The following is an 18654-nucleotide window of genomic DNA, read 5'->3' on the forward strand; positions in this document are numbered from 1 at the left end:
CGCGATTCTTTCTTTTTCTTTTCTGTTACATGTTTGATGATGAAAATGAAATTTTTTCATTTGTTTATTTATTATTATTATTATTATTATTATTTTCTGCAATTTCGTTTCCAAAAAAAATGGTTTGTTTAATGAATGAATGCATTTCATTCACACGACATGCGAGATTTAACAAATTTAATACAACTATAATATTCCATCCCACTGACTGAAATCAATTTGATGACAATAAATAAATAAATAATTCAACCAACTTTTTTCCATTGTCATTTGTGAGATTTTTTTCAATCAAACAGAAATATATATCATACATTTATTTATTTATTTGTTTGTTGGTGATGACAGACAAACATGATGATACTGTTTGTGATTACTTACTTAATTTGTTAATTTTGATTTATATCACAATCACATTTTGGGTAAAATTAATAAATAATAATATATTTTGAATTTTTTGAGTAAAAAATGAATAATAAATTTGACGAAAGTTTCCGTCTTTTTCTCCAATTTACAAAAATATATTATTATATACACACTGACAACACAACAACATATCCAATTTGAAACTTTTATTGTTAAATTTCTCCTTCATCTACACATTTTGTATTCGTAATTGGCCAAGCTTAACTTTTTTCAATGCAAAATCTAACAACTGACAAGCATAAAAACAAAACATCGAATCATGTTCTATAAATAAAATATGCAAAAAGAAAATAAAATAAAATAAAAACACTCCTACTACTTGTAAAACTTGTAAAATGAACCTACTCTATGTATGTATGTATGTATGTATATAAACTGGCGTAGTTTTTTTTGTTTGTTCATAAAATGAGATAATCATTTAAAGAAAGACTGTGCTCAGTGCTCAAATGTAGTAACGCTTCCATTCGTGGCGCAAAGGATGTTTCGAGGTAGTAAGGTCACTGTACACCACTTTCTTCTTGTAGGACAACTCGGTATCATTTAATATGTGACAAATGTATCTAGCTAACACAAACAACAAATCGCTCAGCCTGCAACAAATAAACAAACAAATAAATAAATAAATAACTGATTTGAAGAAAACTATAAACCTATTTAAATATTGTATCGGTGCAGGGTCAATTTCATCATTACGAATCAACGGTATTAAAGAACGTTCAGCCCGTCTGCTGATACAACGTGCTTCATGGATGCTAGATGAGAGCGGATTCCCACCCTTGACAAAAATTAATTAAAAAAAAAAGAATTTTCTCGTAGAAAATATTCAATTCACCGGTAAAATAAACTGAGTCAAAGGGGGTACTTCGGCCGCATATAAATCGATCCAATGATCAAGTTCAATCGTAAACTGTGGATCGAATTCAGTTCGCTCTGTATTGAAATAAAAATAAATATATGCATGTTTACTTATTTATTTATCCGTTTTATCTGATTAAGTTGTATAGAAATGAAAATTTTAGAACAACAGTCAAAAGTTACTTCGCAAATTTTCAGAAATGTTGGCAGTTTTCGGTGCAACAATGCAAGAACAAATATCTTGCAGAGTACACTGAATCTAAAGTTTAAAACAATTTTTTTCACAGTTCACTTAAAATTAAAAAATAACTTTAAACTAACTTCAATCAGCTTCTCTGTCACGTCAAAGAAACCATTTTCATCACTTAAGAAGCGCGCTCTTCTGAAACAAAACAAAACAAAAAATTATTTCAACAAATTAATTTCAAAAAAAATTATTCAAATATTATTAAATGTTCAAATATTTAAATTACAACTTTAATGTTTCTGAAATAAAGCTAATTATTAATTATTAATTCAACGCAAATGAATAAATAAATCTTATTATTATATATATACCCTAGGGTAGCATTTAATTCATCCACAGCACCAACTGCGTCAAAAGTAGCATCGTCTTTCCAACGGCGTTCGCCGTTAATCAAACTACTTTGACCTAAATAAATTGCATCATTATTTTTAATCAATAATTATCATAAAATTTGAAATATTCGAACATTTTCATGATAACATCGAGTTATGGGGGTGATGTTGTGCCGTCTGTTTCCGTTCACATTATAGCTGCTTTCTGAACGCAGCATTGTAAAATTTAAATTTAAAAGCAATTTAATTGACAACAACAATTTTTTCCATAATTTACTTACTCTCCTATTGATTGTTACACATAATTCAGACTCGAATGCACATTTTTTGAGAGAACTGACTAACATTTATATGTGAAACATTTTCTCACAATATAACAAACAATAAAAAAAAAGTAAACTATATAAAATTATGAGAATAAAATAATATTCAATATGCTCAACGATAACTTCATTCTTAATTTTCAGTTTGTATAAAATACTCGTGCAATTCGGTTGATTTACAGAACTAGCAAAAATGTGATATATGATATTACAATAACAAGTGCAACAAATTCAAATTATAACTTATATAAAAATCTGTCAAGTTATCAAATTAAACATGCTAAAATAATCTTAAAAAATATTCACATACCTACGAGTAGAATATAAAGAACTTGATAAAAATGAATTAAACAAAATAGTCACTTCTTATCCTTATCTTTATCCAACTTGCATTGCTAATATTACTGAATTTCTTTATACCCATTAAAAATCTTACCTTTATCTCCAGTTCCACGATTCTGTTTATACTTCCATTTGCCAGTGCTATGGACATCTTCTTCACCTGTGGAAAATTTCCTCCGCATTCTGTTACACAGTAAATAAACCATCATGAAAACAAAAATCAAAATGCTACTTCGTGAATAATTACCATTTAGAAATTTACACTGAACAATATTTCAAATTACATATTAATTCATAAATGTGAACAATTCATTCATTTACTATGCAATAAAGTTGTTTAACAGATAAAACATTATCAGTACAAAATGCCATCCTGCACCTACTTGTACATGGCATAGTTAAAAAAGAACTACAAAATAAAACTTAATTTCAAATAATTCTACTAATTTCCATAATAATAATAATAAAACTTATTTATTTTTCATGACGAAACTAAAATCGTATACGGAGAAGTGAAATTTTTAAAGTTATATAAAATTAATAGTTAAAAAGACTGAATTAACAAAAGCATACTTGGAATCCGAAACTGCTACTGGAGCAAAATACAAATTTCCATTTTTAACAGTCTGCCGAACTATTGCACGACTATAAGCCAACAATAAATTCATTTTCCACTGCAATCAATCTATAATAAAGAATATTTTTTTAACATCCAATATTTGCAAAACAATCATACAATCTTATTTTCAAACATGTCAGTGTACTTACTGAAATTGAAGAATTTTCGCTGAAACAGCTTATTTGCAATTTTCAGACAGACCTTTCCTGAATTTCTAAAAATGCTGCATTTAAGCAGGCAACTGATGAAAATTTCATGTATAAAATATAAGAATTTATTTTTTTTAGTTAAAAAATAATTGCATTATTATTATAAGCAATAATAAAAATGTTTATTCCTTCTCCAAAAAAAACTACTGTAACAAACAACAACGCAAGTTCCATCTCTTCAACATACTGTAAAATATCTCTTACTTTAGCAAGATGATCTTTTTACACTTTTTTTACAAGTCGTGCAGTTAGTTATCGTCATCCACTTTTCACTTCATTTACATGTTTACCATATCATTTGATCCAACTAAAGCAAGGTAAACAACGATAATAGTTATTTTCGTTATTTGTTCATTTATTATCCAACCTCGACATTTCACAGTTTAAAAAATAGCCTTTTCTTAATCAAACATACTCAACATTTGATAGCCTAATAATTGTTTAAAGAAACGTTGTTGTTATATTCATTTTTTGTTATGAAATTTGCATGAAATCAAACTTTATCAAATCTTGGTTAAAATCGGTCAGATCGTATAAGTGGACAAAGGGATTTATTATTATGTTTGTTTAGTGACAAAGTACTAGAAGTGAAAGTTATAAAATCTGTACGATAATGCAACAATTGCCATATAAATGAAACAGCAGTAATTGTTTGAGTGACAATTTTTTTTCCAGTTGTGAATGAGCAGTTTTTGTGCACAATTTGCCAGAGCAATTTCGTAAAGAAACATTGATACTGTTTTAACTTTGACCATCATAAATTGAAACAAATCAGCAGTTCTCATTCGTACATATAATTTCCAAAGTGAAATTACTTTTTAAATAATAATTAAAAAGATTCTTTTTTTGCTGATGTATGATAAAAGTTGTGAAATCCGATATTTTTTTTTCAGCTTAAGCTTAACACCGTTAGCTTAACATTTATCAAAAAAAGACAAACTTATAACATTTAATTTTATCTACTCCACTGATTAAATTGTTGAATATTGTTGTATTGGGAATAGTTAAAGATCGTTACAGTTAAAATTTGAAAAAGCAGTTGAAGCTGCTGAAGGACTAGCTGAACAGTCTAGATTTGATTAAATGAACGTATTTCTCACAAATAACAATTCTAAGCGAGCAAATGATATTTTAGCATAAGTAATTATTTGGAAAAAAGGAATAACAAAGTGAGAAGCCTAAATGCACGGCAGTGGAAGGTGCTATGGACAGCTAATTTATGTGCACTTTAAATGCCAGTTCAGTGTAGCTTACTGTACTTCAGAAATAAAACTAAAGGATTATTTATAATTAACATTTATTATTTTGATAATCGCAATACCCAATGTATGCAATTCACATTTCGAGACAAATTTATAAACGTTTATCAAAGTGAAGTTTAATTTTGAATTATAGCATATTTTTTGCAAGCTTAAGAACGGCCATATTTGATGACAAATAATATGGGACGAATGAATGAACTGACATGCTAATTTGCTCGTCATGTTTAGTTTTCATGTTTTCTCAGGTTTTTTCTTTTTGCATTTATTCGTTATCAGCAGAAATCGACAGAATAAATTCAAACTCATTTTGTTTTAATATTGTTTGCTAAACAAACAAACAAACATGCATGAATAATAATAATAATAATAATAATAATAATAATACACGGTGAGTTGAGTTCAGAAATTGCAAATCAAGCAATGATCGACCCCAAAACATTCCATTCTGGACTCAGGTCGAGCGGTATTTCGAAGCAGTGTAAAAAATTATTTACGTATAACTATATAAATTATAAAAGACAACGACATTCACGCATATTTTACATAATGTCATTACGAAGATCGGCACCTGTAGAAACAAACAATCGACCCGCAGCTTCGTATTTCCATTGTTGGCGAGCTTTTCAAATTTAGCTTCAAATGAATGGGCAGGCAGGCAGGCAGACGACGGTGTATTGATTGAATAAATGCATTCGTCACTTCTGACCATGCTTCCGAACACGTCGAAATTATTATTACTTTTCCAACGGCACAAGTCATACGGGCTGTCGTCAATTTAAACTGCCTCGACAGTTGACTGATTTACAATTGCAGGGAATTTTCTCATCCTCTAGCGGGAACTTGTAATCGTACGTGATCTCTTCACCACGTTTTATTTGCTGTTTCGAGTAAATGACGATCCGCTTTTCACTATCAACCGATATTATCTTTGCGTAACACGTTGGCTGAAATTTAAACATATTTTTCATAATCAGAATACGAAAATGCACTTGAAATGTATGCATATGTATATAAATATATATATATATATATATTGTAACATACACACGTACACACACACAGATATCGAATTTAAAAAAGCATAAACAATCTATTTAAATGTATTTTTCACTTTCTCACTGGTAAAAAAATTTCGCTTGTTCCTTGCCGATTTACAGAAAAGCAGGAAGTTCGCAGAAATAAAGATAATCAGGTAAGCTGAATTTGACAGTCACAATATGCGCGCACACGCGCGATCCAATCAACGTTACTGCAGAAAATAATAATAAATTGAATATGTTACATATGTATAAAAACTTAATAAGGATTTTCCATAATTTCTTATTGTGTCAAATTAATTTTTAACACTGCATATTGGGTGCAAAAAGTAATAATTTTTTAAATGTCTCCTTTGGGCAATTCGCAAAAATAATGCTTAGTTATGAATAAATTCATTTCTTTTTTTAAATTGATGTTAAAAAATTTATCCACTGATAATTGATTTCACAGCAAGTAATGCTGTTCCCATTGATAAAAAAATTACAACATAATATATATGCATCAAATTTGTGCTGTTAATGTTTCTAGAACTATTGATTCACAGATGAGAAATCTGTTGCTGATTGCAATAATTGAATGCATATAATATAAAACCAGTTTTTAGGTGAACTAAAGAAATTCCTCAAAAAAACTCCTATTGCAAACTGAAATATGAATGATTTAACAGATGTTATTTAATTTTTTTTTTCTGTTTTCCAAATAATTTGTATGCTTTGCAGTTTTTCAGTTGTCAACGGACGTTCGATGCTTCAACACCCCTGAGAATCACAAACACAGTACAGTATTAATAAAGAATTCGCTATTCTCATCAAACTATCAGAAATGCGATGATGATTTCACATTGTCGCTATGATTTTACGGAAAAAACACCATTTACAGGTAGAATTAAAGGAAATGATAAAACAGTATATAAATACTCCATTATATAGGAGAAAGAAATTTTATCCGTTATTAATTATAAAATGCAAGTTTTATGGCGATTTCAGAACATCACTGTGACATGTCTGTTTTTGAGAAAGCACTAGTTTCAATGAAAAATACACAGCACACACAAAAAGTACAGCGCCTAGATAATATAGTGAGAAAATAAATTAATTGCTCAACATTTCACAAATAAAGGATTTTTGTCGCTGGAAACTGTTCACTACAAAAACGTGTTAAAAAACTGTAGATCATATTTCCGGGCAATTTCTGAAATGATAACAAATAAAATCTTTTCGTTCTCTCTCTCTCTCTTTCTCTCTCTCTCTCTCTCTCTCATTCTCAATCTCTCTCGTTAACTTTTTCTCTCAAATAAAAACACATACGCACACAGATAAATAAATAAATAAATAAATAATATACATATGTATAAGCACAAGCACGCTCACACGGACGACAACACACGCACAAATGAACATAAAATATACGTTCTCAGCGAGGGTGTGTGAATGGGTATGGAAAAAAAATATATTGACATAAAATAATATAACTGCGTGTAAATGGGCAAAAGAGAATTAGTTATATATTATTTCAGTGAGTGAAATGAAAATAAATGAGAAACAGACAATATAAATAAATATATATATTATATCACTTGGCCAGCTTACCGCGCAGCTGTGGTTAATAAACCTGGCCTTGTTGCCGTATTTTGTGGCGTCGACCACCGAATCGTTGTCAATGCGGAACAAGTATGAACTGCCAATTCCCTGCTTGATGTATTTACGTTCTCGTTTCTCGGCTACAGTAAGTCTGATCTTCTGTCCGACGTATTCGATGATCATCTCGTCCGGACCGATGTCTTCCATGGCGAACAGACCGAAACCGTGTATCTGAGAATAACCGAATTGGACTAATTTTTTTCGAAACTACAAACAAAAAAATGGCATATGAATAAAAATATGAATTAGAAAAATGTATATAGAACAGAAAATAATAGAAGAACCTTCAGCTGATTGTATTTGAGCAGGTCGGATTCGACATCGGAACCGAACGACGACAACACCCGTCTTTGGAACGACCTGGCGTGCGCTCGAAGTTCAAGCGACTTGTTGCTTTCGTTGGCGTGTTGGGGCAAGTTGAGCAACAGGTCGCCACGTTCAGGGGTCTTGCCTCCGTTTTGCGCCCGTTCGGCCAAACCAAAGGGCGACACTGCCGAGCCCAAATTGCGCCGCCTGATGGCGCCGGCCCTTCTGCCCGCACGGCGGCTCATTTTCTCCTTTTGCGAAAGCTTACAGTAGCCTTCGGTTCTCACGGAGCCGGTTGGATTTTCCCCACTTCGACGATTGTTATTCGAATTAACAGCAGACTGAGAAGAAATACAACTGCCACGATTACAACCGCCTCTACCGCTGCTTCTGTTCACCACCAACACTCGATACGGCATATAATCACCGGTACTACAGGCAAAAAATAAAGCAATAAAACAACCACTATAAACTGTCACGATTCATTCATTCGTAAATATTGAATGAAACAAAACTGAATAACGATATACGAATATATACATTCGATAAAAGTTTACAAAAAATTCCTACACACGATAAATGATCACAAATAAAAACACTGCACATAATTATCTATACAGACAGATGTGTAGAAGAAGTTAATTGTTTATTGAAAAAAACTTCTCAATAGAAGAAGAAATACGGTACGCACGTACCTCCAGTGAACAAGACTAAACGTAGCGGCGTTCATCTCTTTTCCACGAATCAGTTCCATAAATACATCCCGTAATGCATTCACCTCTTCTTCGTCCAAAGCTGGCTCAATCAAATTGTAAAGTATTTTCCTTTCCGACCAAGTGTCACGCTTTTTAAATACCGGCGCACTTTTGGGGCACAACGAATCGACGCTGGAAATTTTACATTTTGCCTTGCCCTCTGAACCGACAACAACATTTTCCAACTCCTCCAATTCGTCACCTGACAACTGCTTAGCTTCTTGCTTTGTTAATAACATTATACTGTCATCGTCGTCGTCGTCGTTCGTTGCAGATATTTTCCTTTGGCGACCACGTCTCCTTTGTTTTTCTTTTTTTCTTTTTCTTTTTTCATCATCAGCAGCTCTACCCTCTTCTCCATCACCATTTTCTCTATCTTCTCTTCTTTTTTTTCTTCTTACTCTTTCTTCTTCTACTTCGACATCCACATCCATGTCCTCCTCTTCATCCTCATACTCCTCCTCCTCCTCCTCCTCCCCCTCCCCTTCCCCCTCTATTTGTTCTCTTTCTACTAGTAGTTCATCATCATTATCTTCTTCTTCTTCGAGTTCTGACAGCTCAGATTTTTCTCTTCTTTTCTTTTGTTTTTTTTGCTTTTGCTTCTGTTTTTGCTTTCCCTTTTCTACCGCCACCACTGCGGCGAGCGATGATGCCAATTCTTGCTGGTGTTTAAGCTTGTTCGCTTTGGGCAAGTAGGGATGATCGTGGCAGGTTGTATAGGGCATGGTCATCAGCGCGCGTTCTTGATCCGATACTTCTGCCGCGTGGTCGGAACTCGTTCGAAAATCTTCTTCGTCCAAATTGATCACCACTACACTTGATGAACGTTTTCCGCGCTTCGATTTTCGGTTTGAAGAAGCGTGCTTCCTTAAAAACAAATACAACCAATGAAAATTTCAAATTTACTTCTCCAGCCCAACACACAACTGTTGTTGTTGTTGCTGCTGCTGTTGCCCAACCTGTTGTTCTGAGATCTCGCCGATCGGCTACCACCAAAACTTCCCTTTCTTGAATCTGCCGAATCAAAATCATCATCTTCGTCATCACCGTCATCATCATCCTCTTCTTCTTCGTCTTCATTATTATTATTATTATTATTATCATCGTTGAAGTTCAAATCTTTTTCTACATTACCATTTTGCAAGTGTCGTTTGTTTCTTGTCGATGCTCTTCTTCTTTTCGCTATTCTTCTACCATTAGAAGAAGAACGCCCTTCGTCGGATTGCAATTCAAATCCATCCTCTTCTTCTTCTTCTTCTTCAGTATCGTCATCCGAATGATCCTCTTCGTCATAATCACTTCCATCGGCTTTTCTAGTCGGATGTGGTGTTGGAGGGTTGTCTGAGTCTTCATCAGAAGAAGAAGAAGATGATGATGATGAGGACGACGATGACGACCAATTTTCAGAAAATGATGATGTATCGTCGTCATCGCCACTGTCTGCCGATGTCAAGCTAAAATTGTCGTCACTATCCGGTGATGAAGAGCGGGTCCGGCGACGCCGGCTGTTCTGATTTCCTCCACGCTTTTTGTTCTTCTGCTTTCGTTTCGAAGATTTGTTCTTCCTGTTCAGCTCTTTCTCCGCCCTACCCGGCGGCGTGCGACGCTGTTCCTCCACCCCAGCACCGAGGCCAAACAGAACCGACGCACTGAAATCGCTGTTGCCCATCAACGCATCCTCATCCTCGTCCCCATCGACAATGTTATCGTCATCATCGTCATCGTCATCGTCGTCGTCGTCGTCGTTGTCATCATCACTGACCCGCTGCTGTTTGGCTTCTTTGCCCAATTGTTCTTCCTCCGGTTCCAAATCATCCTCTTCTTCACTTTCACGTTCAATGGCTCTTTTTTCGGCTCTCCTCTTTGTCAGACGATCGACTGGTGACAATTTATCAGTTTTACCCTTCTCATGGGTCGATTTTTGTTCTTGCTTATCCGAAGGAGCAGATTTGCGCTGAAAACATAGCCAGCAGTAAGTACTAGAGAAAGTCACGACCGAAAACTTGTACAAATGAATTGAAATGAAATTTCTTTCTCCTACACTTACTGTAATAATACAACAAAAATTAAGTTTTTCAAATCACTATTCCTAACACCTACAAACAAACATTATTCGTCTACTTTGCGCGCGTGTCTTACTTTAAATTTCGGCAATACAAACGGCTGCTGCTCTTCCGGCGGTGGTGATGAGATCCTTCTGATTATTTTCTTCGGTCTTTCGTATTCTTTTTCCGACTTCTTCACTGACCACTGTCCACCAGAACCCTGAAGCAAATTCATTCACACTGACAACGCGTTTTTTCACTACATTTCACAAATCATAATATATACGTGTTTTTGCTCTTCCATCTTTGTCCACCAATTATCAAAGGCAACGAACGCGACCGAGTGCAACAACTTCTGCGTCAAATCTTTGCGCAACGTCTGGAACATGTCCTGACAAAACTCTTCCAACACACGTTCATCTACTGGATCATCATCCTGTAAGTGAAAAAAATAAATAAGTAAATAAATAATTTCAAAATTCATATTATTTTTTTCTGCTTTTTTTCATATAAATATATTTCATAATCAGAATAACGCACCTGTTTTGGAGTTGTCGGTGCTGAAGAGCTATCATCTTTGGAAACAGGCGGCGACGGTGACTGCGCATCAGACGACTGTGCAGCCACACTTACAACAGGCTTAATCTTCGCAGGAGGCGGCGAAGCATTTCTGACCGGCTCTGTTTCAGCTGGTGGTGGTGACGCGACGGTTCTCGGCTTCGGCTTTGTCGGCAATAAATTTACACTTTTCGGTTTTTCTTTAACGCCAGCGAATACATCGCTGAATCCTGAAGTCAAATAAAAAGTTTTTTCTTCCACTTTTCGAAATGTAAATGACAAAATGATTACCTCGTTTTCTTTTGAAACGTTCTTCAACGTTGTCGCCCATAGTAAACGAATCTAAATCAGTTATGGAACGAATTTTGAATTCATCAACATCCGAACTGGCAGTAGGTGTGCTAGAAGTAGTAGCGACAGGAGTTGTAATAGTACTAGTAACAGTAGTAACAACGGGATCAGAATCAACAGAAACAGCAGACGTAACAGTAAGTGTGTCGTTGTGATCGGTCGACTGAATAACATTGTCGCCAATTTTGGGACGTTTCAAAGTATCCATCTTCTCACATGGTGATGAAACCTCAGCAGCAACTGTATCAGGTGATTTCATTAAATTCATTTCCTTAACATTGTCAACGTCTTCCTCTTTCTCCTCAGAGTGCAGCTGGAAATGATCGCCAGACAAATCAACATGACGGTTTGCTTCCATCTCATTTTCACAATACACACAAACTGTGGTAGATTTATCCGACTTCCGCGGCAACATATTGCCATGAGAGCACTTCGTCGGCGTTCGGCGATACTTCACCAAACGCCAACTGTGCACTGCCATCTCAGCGACCACTTGTTTCGCTTCGAGAACTGCAACAGTGTTGTTGCTTTCACCGCTTTCTGGACTTTCTTTCCTTTCAACATCATGATCATCCTCAGAAACATTATCACCGGTAACCGGAGCAATTTTTGAAACTACACTGCTTGGAGTGGAGCTGGCCGATGAACCCCCCTTTGATGCAACTTCGACTGAAGAATGTCGCTGCTGCGGAAGGGAAAACTTTTCCACTTCACGACTGCTGCGATCATGATGACGTTGATAGCTAGACCGATCTCTTGGATCACGAGGGGAACGCCGTTCGTCACCATTGACGTTGTACTTCGTGCTACCACTGCAACTGCTGCTGCTCATTGTGTTGCTTCGATTCTGGTCCTTGGACGACCTCTGCGAAAGGCGTTCATTATTGGTGTAGCTTGTCGATGAACGAGACTGTTGCAACACCGCTTGTTGCTGCGACATCGGCTGCTGCTGCTGCTGCTGTTGTTGTTGTTGTTGTTGTTGCTGCTGCTGCTGACCGCTTGCTGGCGGATGTGCAGTCGACGACGGTGGTCCCAATTTTTCACCAACAGTTCGTGATAAATAGGGACTTTGAGAACCGGACACATTTCTGTCATATCCAGGAGGTGGCTGCATGTAATTGAAATGCGACGCTGGTGGAGGAGGCCTGGGAGGCAATGGCGGCAACGGAGGAGGTGGAACGTTAAAAAATGACGGTGTTATTGGACTTGGTGCCGAACCCATCATGTGCATCATCGGAGGTTGCGGTGGAGGTGGAGGTGGCATCATTGACGGAGGCGGAGGTGGTGTATTTTGCCAATAGTTGGTACCAGGATGTGCAGCTGGTACAGTAGCCGAAGGTGGTGGAGGCGGCGGTGGAGGTGCCGACGCCCATACCTGCGATGGTGGAGGAGGCATTGGCGTTCCTATGCTGTGCTGCTGCTGCGGTGTTGGCGGAGGCTGTGGTTGACTGTGAGGGGGATACATGCCAGTCTGATGAGTTGATCGGTTCTGCACGGAAGTCTGCTGTTGGCGCGGATCTGCCATCACAACTGGCATTTCATGCTTCATATAACTATGAGAACTCTGATCAGATCCATAACTAGTTGACGGTAGACCACTGTGCATTTGCATTACATCAACTGCATTCGGAGGAACACCTCTAGGTGAGCTCAGACCAGCTTGATCTAATTCACGCAATGCATCTTCATATAGTTTATTTATAATGCGACCTAAAGAATTCTTTTATTTCACTATCAATCTCCATTTATTAGTAATCATTTCAAATATATTAATTTAACAAATAATCAACGAGAATTATAGGTGATAAAAAACAGCAATAAAATGCATGCATACCGTCAGGATCAAAAAAACCGCGTCCTCTTTTCCCTTGATGCACTCGTTGATTGTAATGAGTGATACAATTTTCGGCCGATTTCTGATCATCAAAAACAACGCGTGCCAAATGTAAGTGAACGCCCGTTTTTGGATGAAAAAACACTTTCACTTCGCTGACATGGCCATACTGTGAGCACATGTGTTTCAAATTCCACTCTAAGACGTTATCACTCAGCTGACGAAAGCCTACCGTGCAACCCTTCGTATACGAATGGGAATCATTCTAAAAGTAAAGCAAATTTTTGATGCATTCTTAATCTAGACTGTTTATCCCGTGAAAATATTTTCAGCTACAACAAATTTCACTCATTAATGACAATTTAATGCTTTTCGCAAAACATTATAACACAATTGAATAAATACAATGAATATATCAAACTTTTACTGTAAACCATCAATTCGGTTGAAAAAGAACTGTAAACACATGATGAATTAAAAGGCATGCCACAGCTACGTTTAGTCCATTTAAACATCATTTGATTAAAAATAAGTAATACATTATACAATTATTAGGAAAATAGAAAAAAATACAGTACATAGTAAATACTACCTGATTTTCATTTTATGCTGACCGTAGAAAAACAAAAGCCGCGATATTCGAAAATTTCAATTCTTCTCTAATAGTAAAACCTGATATTCTGATACAAAATTTTTTACACTACTTTAAGTCAAAATCGAACAATTTTCACTGATATTACAACGCCTATTAGCATTGATGTTGTTATGTATATATTAGTCACAGAGTCACAACCCAATGCAATACATTGAAAATCAGAAATTTATGTAGTTTAAAATCGACAAATATATCAAAATGAAACATTACCAAAAACATGGGGCAACGCATCTTATGTTGTTTTATCGGTTCTGTGCGAACTCTTGTGTCTGGCATGGGTACCGACGGTGACTAAAATAAATCAACGATTCAGAAAACTACAATTAAATGTTGTAAAAAATGCATATATTTTTATCCACCAGAGTTTATCACATTCAACTAAAAAATTACGTTATTATCATTCGTTCGAAATTCTTTGTGTATCACAGATTTGTCCAACTGTGGGTCTTTCATCAACTTCCACACTTTACGTTTTGTAAATTTGTTCTTCACGGAAGGCTGCACGAAAGCTTTATTTGAGGCAGAAGCCTATAAAATTGCAAAAAAATAGCATCAAAATTTTTACAAAATGAAAACTTACACTTTATGCTAAATTAATTATTAAATATAAGAAAATGCCAGATTCACCAAAAACGTTCAAAATAAATTTTTTTGAAAATTGATTCATTGGAAAACCAAACAAAGAAATTATTTCAACTTCTGTTGATTTCTTAAGCACCAAAATTAATATAAAATTATTTATGCATAGCATTAATTCTACAATCACTCAGTAACAACCTATTAAACTAAAAACCATAACAGTATTTTTTAATCATTAACTGTATTTAAAAGTAATTGCCATACTAGCCCATATAAAGCCAAAAAGAAAATATTTCGTACACATTCTACATTTTAACTTTTTAATATAAAAATATTTAAACATAACTTTGAGATAAATCGACATTATTATTATGAATTTAATAAAATATATCGCATTCAATACTTTACCATATTCGCATAAAAAGATATGAGAAAATGTGTGACATATGACAAGTAATATTTTATGAATTTTCAAAATCAAATACATTTCAAATTATTTAACATGACCTCACAGAAAAATAAACTGCAACATAAGTGGACAAATTCATGCAGTGTGCAAACATAGAGCACGTTCAACACCTAATACTCAACTTTCTAACCAACACTTAAAAAGCAAAAGACAACGCTAACGAAGAACATTTTTAATATAAATTCAAATCAACCTTAAAAAAAGTAATAACACCCGCAAAGTAATAATTCGTGATAAAACGTAATAATTGATATTACAATATGATTGTACTTGCATTAACAAATTACAGTATACTAATAGTACCCAAAATTGAACACTCACTTATTGCAAAATTAGATAAAATTACAATAAATTTTTCAGATTTGTATTACTATACATGACTTTCTTAAATTAAAAAAAACATCTCCAAAATATGTTCAATATCAAGTTGCAATATAAAAATCATAGAAACTCTTTTTCGTTTCAATCAAAAGTAAAATTATTACAAAACAATGTTTACCCACAACACTTTCCAAGATATCAGAAAATATACAACTAATGTAAGTATTACAAATAATCAGTTAAATTTCAGAAACTTTCAATGAAAAATGAAATAAAATTCCTGAAAAATTAAAATATTTCAGTGAAAATAGATTTGTCCAATTTATTCATAAAAAATAAAACTCGACATTCAAATTTTCAAAAGTCATTCTTAAAGTACAGGTTTTACATATACGACCATTTTTCAAAAAATTGTCATTACCATTTTATTTTAATATGCTTCAAAATTTCAAAATTCATTATTTTCTCAATTACTGCAAACCCTTAAATGAATAATCTAATCAATCCAAATTAATAAAAATGATCTAAGTACTGCTTCTTAAGAAAGCTTATCATTTTATAAAAATCAATAGTCAAAACTATCATTCATTTAATAATTGTTAACTTCAATGTTTACATCAAAATAGATTTCTCAATGCAAATAAATTTCTAAAAATCGAGCAGACATGATACAATATTCATAATATTCAAAAGCTTTCTTTTTTAAAATTTACTATATTATATTACGGATCTTTCAAATATGAAGCAATATTTCACTATCAACTGAAAATTAGTAAAAGTAATTATAAAACTCTTTATTCATATTAAATAAATGAAACAAAATAATAATCCTTACCATTTGAAACTCAGCCAATATAATTCTTAATCGCGTTCAAGTTGACAATCATCAATCACAACACTGAAGCAGAACATGACCGACAACCTTTTGAGATAAAGAAAGCAGCAACAATAATCAGGCAAGATAGTCACACGGCAATGTACAGTATACCAACTAACCTGCGTTGCACATTTGTTTAACATTTTTTATATTTCTGCACATATATTATTAAGCAGAAACTGGAAGTATATGAAAACTGATTTTATTAATATATTTTACTGAAAATGTTCTTGAAAACGCAAACTCACGTATTAATTTGTTCTTGAAATTTTTGTTAATTTGGCAGTTTGTTTTCAATTAATTTTCATGCATTTAAGTTTACACTACATATTCAGCAATTTAATGTTTGTATCTTTCACAAAATAGAATGTAACATAAAACAACTCCAAATTATGCTATTACTGTATCTGTTAATGAAAGTTCCATGCATGAGGTTTTCATTTCTGGAACAAAATAAAATTAAATTCCATACATTTCGTAACATGAAAAATTAAATCTTGAATGAAAGTATAAAAACAACAATAATAAAGACAAAATGCAACACTTCAAGCACAAAATTGTTACCAATCTTACTGTAGCGATGCATTCGGAAAATTCTTATCGCAAGATTTTCAGCGTTATAAGATTAATTCGCAACGTTTACATTTTTATGATTATTTGATGCCATTGCTTTAATAAATAAAATGTACTCTTCAGTTTTAGTTAGCTTAGCCAAATCTGCTTAAATTACATTCGTAAAGATATTCTTTCTAACATTATGATGAAATCTCTTCAAAACGAAATACCACTTTGGATTCATTCCATCTCTTGTAAATATAATATAACGCTGTTTAACTAACGTTAATACAAGTAGAAAGACAGATGCAAGATGAACAACACACGGCAGTCAAGACAATTAATATTTATTGATAAAGATCGAAAATAATATCATGTATGAGACAAGCTGAAGTGTAACAATAACTTCCAGATGATAATAAACGTATAAACTCTTAAAAGAAATAAAACATTCATTAAATCAACTAAAAATGGACATTAACTGATACTTCCAGTCCGAATAAACATAAGTTAGTTGACGGTAGTTACTGTATTTAAAAGCCAAAGGTTGTTATTTAATTGATTTTCTATTTATTTACTTTATATTAATTTTTTGATATGAAAATCATTTAATTTTGCTTGCTTAATATTGATATGTTTGTTTTAATTTTTAATTCATCATTTGTTTATAAATTATTTTATTAAAATTCAAGTCATGTGCAGTATTGTAATGTGTAATACATCATCAATCGCCTTCATTTAACTTTCAGGTTATTTATTTAAATTATTTTAGGTGTATTGATTTATTCATTTTATTGCACAAATTGTCTAGAGAGAAAATTGTTTTTTCCAATTATCTGACCCAGTGACATGGTGATGATGATGAGACACGATATCTTGCATTTCATTTATGATTTATATATGTATGTGTGTATTGCTGAAAATGTATTGAAAAAATACTGTACTGAGAAATTGAAATAAACAATATTTACTTTTATCCATGTTTTAAATAAATTAACAGCGATAGTACACAGCATGCTTGCTAGACTTTTTATTTTGTAGTTCGACAAGAAATTTTTATTAATCAGCTAATATATATGAAATTATAATTATCCTATATAATTCTCATTGAATAAATAATAATTATTATTTTGTTCGCATTGCCGAATTCCTTAGAGACAAATGTTAGAATTGTTCAATATCTGTATTTTTATGCGTTTTGATATTGTTTTGATCTAGTAGTATGCTGATTAACTGAAAACAGCAGCAATAACAATACTGAGGAAAGCTAGTTTTGTTGAATTTTTAGGTTTTTTTATATTCTGTGGAATTTATTTCACTTATGCTGACAATATAACTAAAGTTAAGCATTGTCAATGAGTTCACTGAAATTATACTTCTAAGCTTTTATAGACTGTATTGCAATATTAATTTTCAACACAGACATTTTTATTGAATTTCAAATAAGCTATATGTAGAGGTGCTTGGTCTGTAATAGCAGTTAGGACCGATTTTGTGGACGTGCTGCGTGCAGCACGGCGCTTGGCATACTTCACAGCATTCTTTAACTTTCTTATCTCTGATTCGACTGTAGAAGATGCGGTGCCTTCTAGCTTGTGGTCGCGTTTTCTGTGCTGGGGAGTCGATTTGCATTAAAGCGCCTCTGTTGACTTTTTTGTACGCTTAGACAAACTTCGAGGTGTACATATTCCACACTCTGGTTCTGTAAGATTTCTGCCGCATTCCATCACAAATAGCCGTCTGTGATATGACGTTTTGGCTTTATACTTGGGATGTTTGGCTGTCCATATTGCATTCGCAGTCACTCTTGCGACACAATGAAGAATAATACCATTGGCGATCTGCCGAGTTTAGTGTTACTATGTGTTTTTGTCGACTTGTATGCAGTGTTGCCTATACTCTGTTGACTTCATTCATTAAATAAAATTCCATACTGGGGTGTTCTTACTCGGTCCCACTGTTCACTTATTGGTCTTTGACCACGCTATTTTACTGGACCGTCAAATCTTTGTCGTATTGGTTTTCCTTGTCTAATTGCTCATTTATTCAAATCTTTCCC

The 18654-nt window shown here is 33.7% G+C and overlaps 2 protein-coding genes across 2 annotated transcripts; both read right to left on the reverse strand.

The window, feature by feature from the left end:
- Window positions 1-592: 592 nt before the first annotated feature.
- On the reverse strand, window positions 593-3524 carry Tsp_09976 (putative ATP:cob(I)alamin adenosyltransferase). Its single transcript, XM_003370717.1, has 11 exons — window positions 3495-3524; window positions 3096-3196; window positions 2844-2931; window positions 2617-2785; window positions 1837-1930; window positions 1600-1660; window positions 1462-1531; window positions 1256-1353; window positions 1074-1198; window positions 880-1013; window positions 593-687 (listed from the first exon to the last, which is right to left on the reverse strand). The coding sequence occupies exons 1-11, from the start codon at window positions 3522-3524 to the stop codon at window positions 593-595; spliced, it is 1065 nt and encodes a 354-aa protein (XP_003370765.1).
- A 3711-nt stretch (window positions 3525-7235) lies between these two features.
- On the reverse strand, window positions 7236-16183 carry Tsp_09977 (histone-lysine N-methyltransferase SETD1B). The gene is made up of 17 exons (XM_003370718.1): window positions 16160-16183; window positions 15890-15925; window positions 15214-15226; window positions 14614-14678; window positions 14185-14322; window positions 14012-14085; window positions 13765-13819; window positions 13140-13404; window positions 11246-13015; window positions 10937-11184; window positions 10683-10832; window positions 10491-10616; window positions 9311-10305; window positions 8292-9218; window positions 7575-8028; window positions 7356-7461; window positions 7236-7327 (listed from the first exon to the last, which is right to left on the reverse strand). The coding sequence occupies exons 1-17, from the start codon at window positions 16181-16183 to the stop codon at window positions 7236-7238; spliced, it is 5538 nt and encodes a 1845-aa protein (XP_003370766.1).
- Window positions 16184-18654: the final 2471 nt, after the last annotated feature.

The sequence above is a fragment of the Trichinella spiralis genome (genome assembly GCF_000181795.1).
Source record: "Trichinella spiralis strain ISS 195 chromosome Unknown Scfld610, whole genome shotgun sequence".
NCBI lineage: Eukaryota > Metazoa > Nematoda > Enoplea > Trichinellida > Trichinellidae > Trichinella > Trichinella spiralis.

Excerpts from the sequence above, each read along its gene's own strand:
- Tsp_09976 (XM_003370717.1), bottom strand. The coding sequence starts at position 3,524 with ATGGAACTTGCGTTGTTGTTTGTTACAGTA. Across the intron at positions 1,931-2,616 it reads TCGTGGAACTGGAGATAAAG|GTCAAAGTAGTTTGATTAAC; the intron begins GTAAGATTTTTA and ends CAATTTATTTAG. Across the intron at positions 688-879 it reads TTTGCGCCACGAATGGAAGC|AACATGATTCGATGTTTTGT; the intron begins GTTACTACATTT and ends TTTTATTTATAG.
- Tsp_09977 (XM_003370718.1), bottom strand. The coding sequence starts at position 16,183 with ATGTTAAACAAATGTGCAACGCAG. Across the intron at positions 9,219-9,310 it reads GCGAGATCTCAGAACAACAG|GAAGCACGCTTCTTCAAACC; the intron begins GTTGGGCAACAG and ends TTTGTTTTTAAG. Across the intron at positions 8,029-8,291 it reads TTTAGTCTTGTTCACTGGAG|TACCGGTGATTATATGCCGT; the intron begins GTACGTGCGTAC and ends TTTTGCCTGTAG.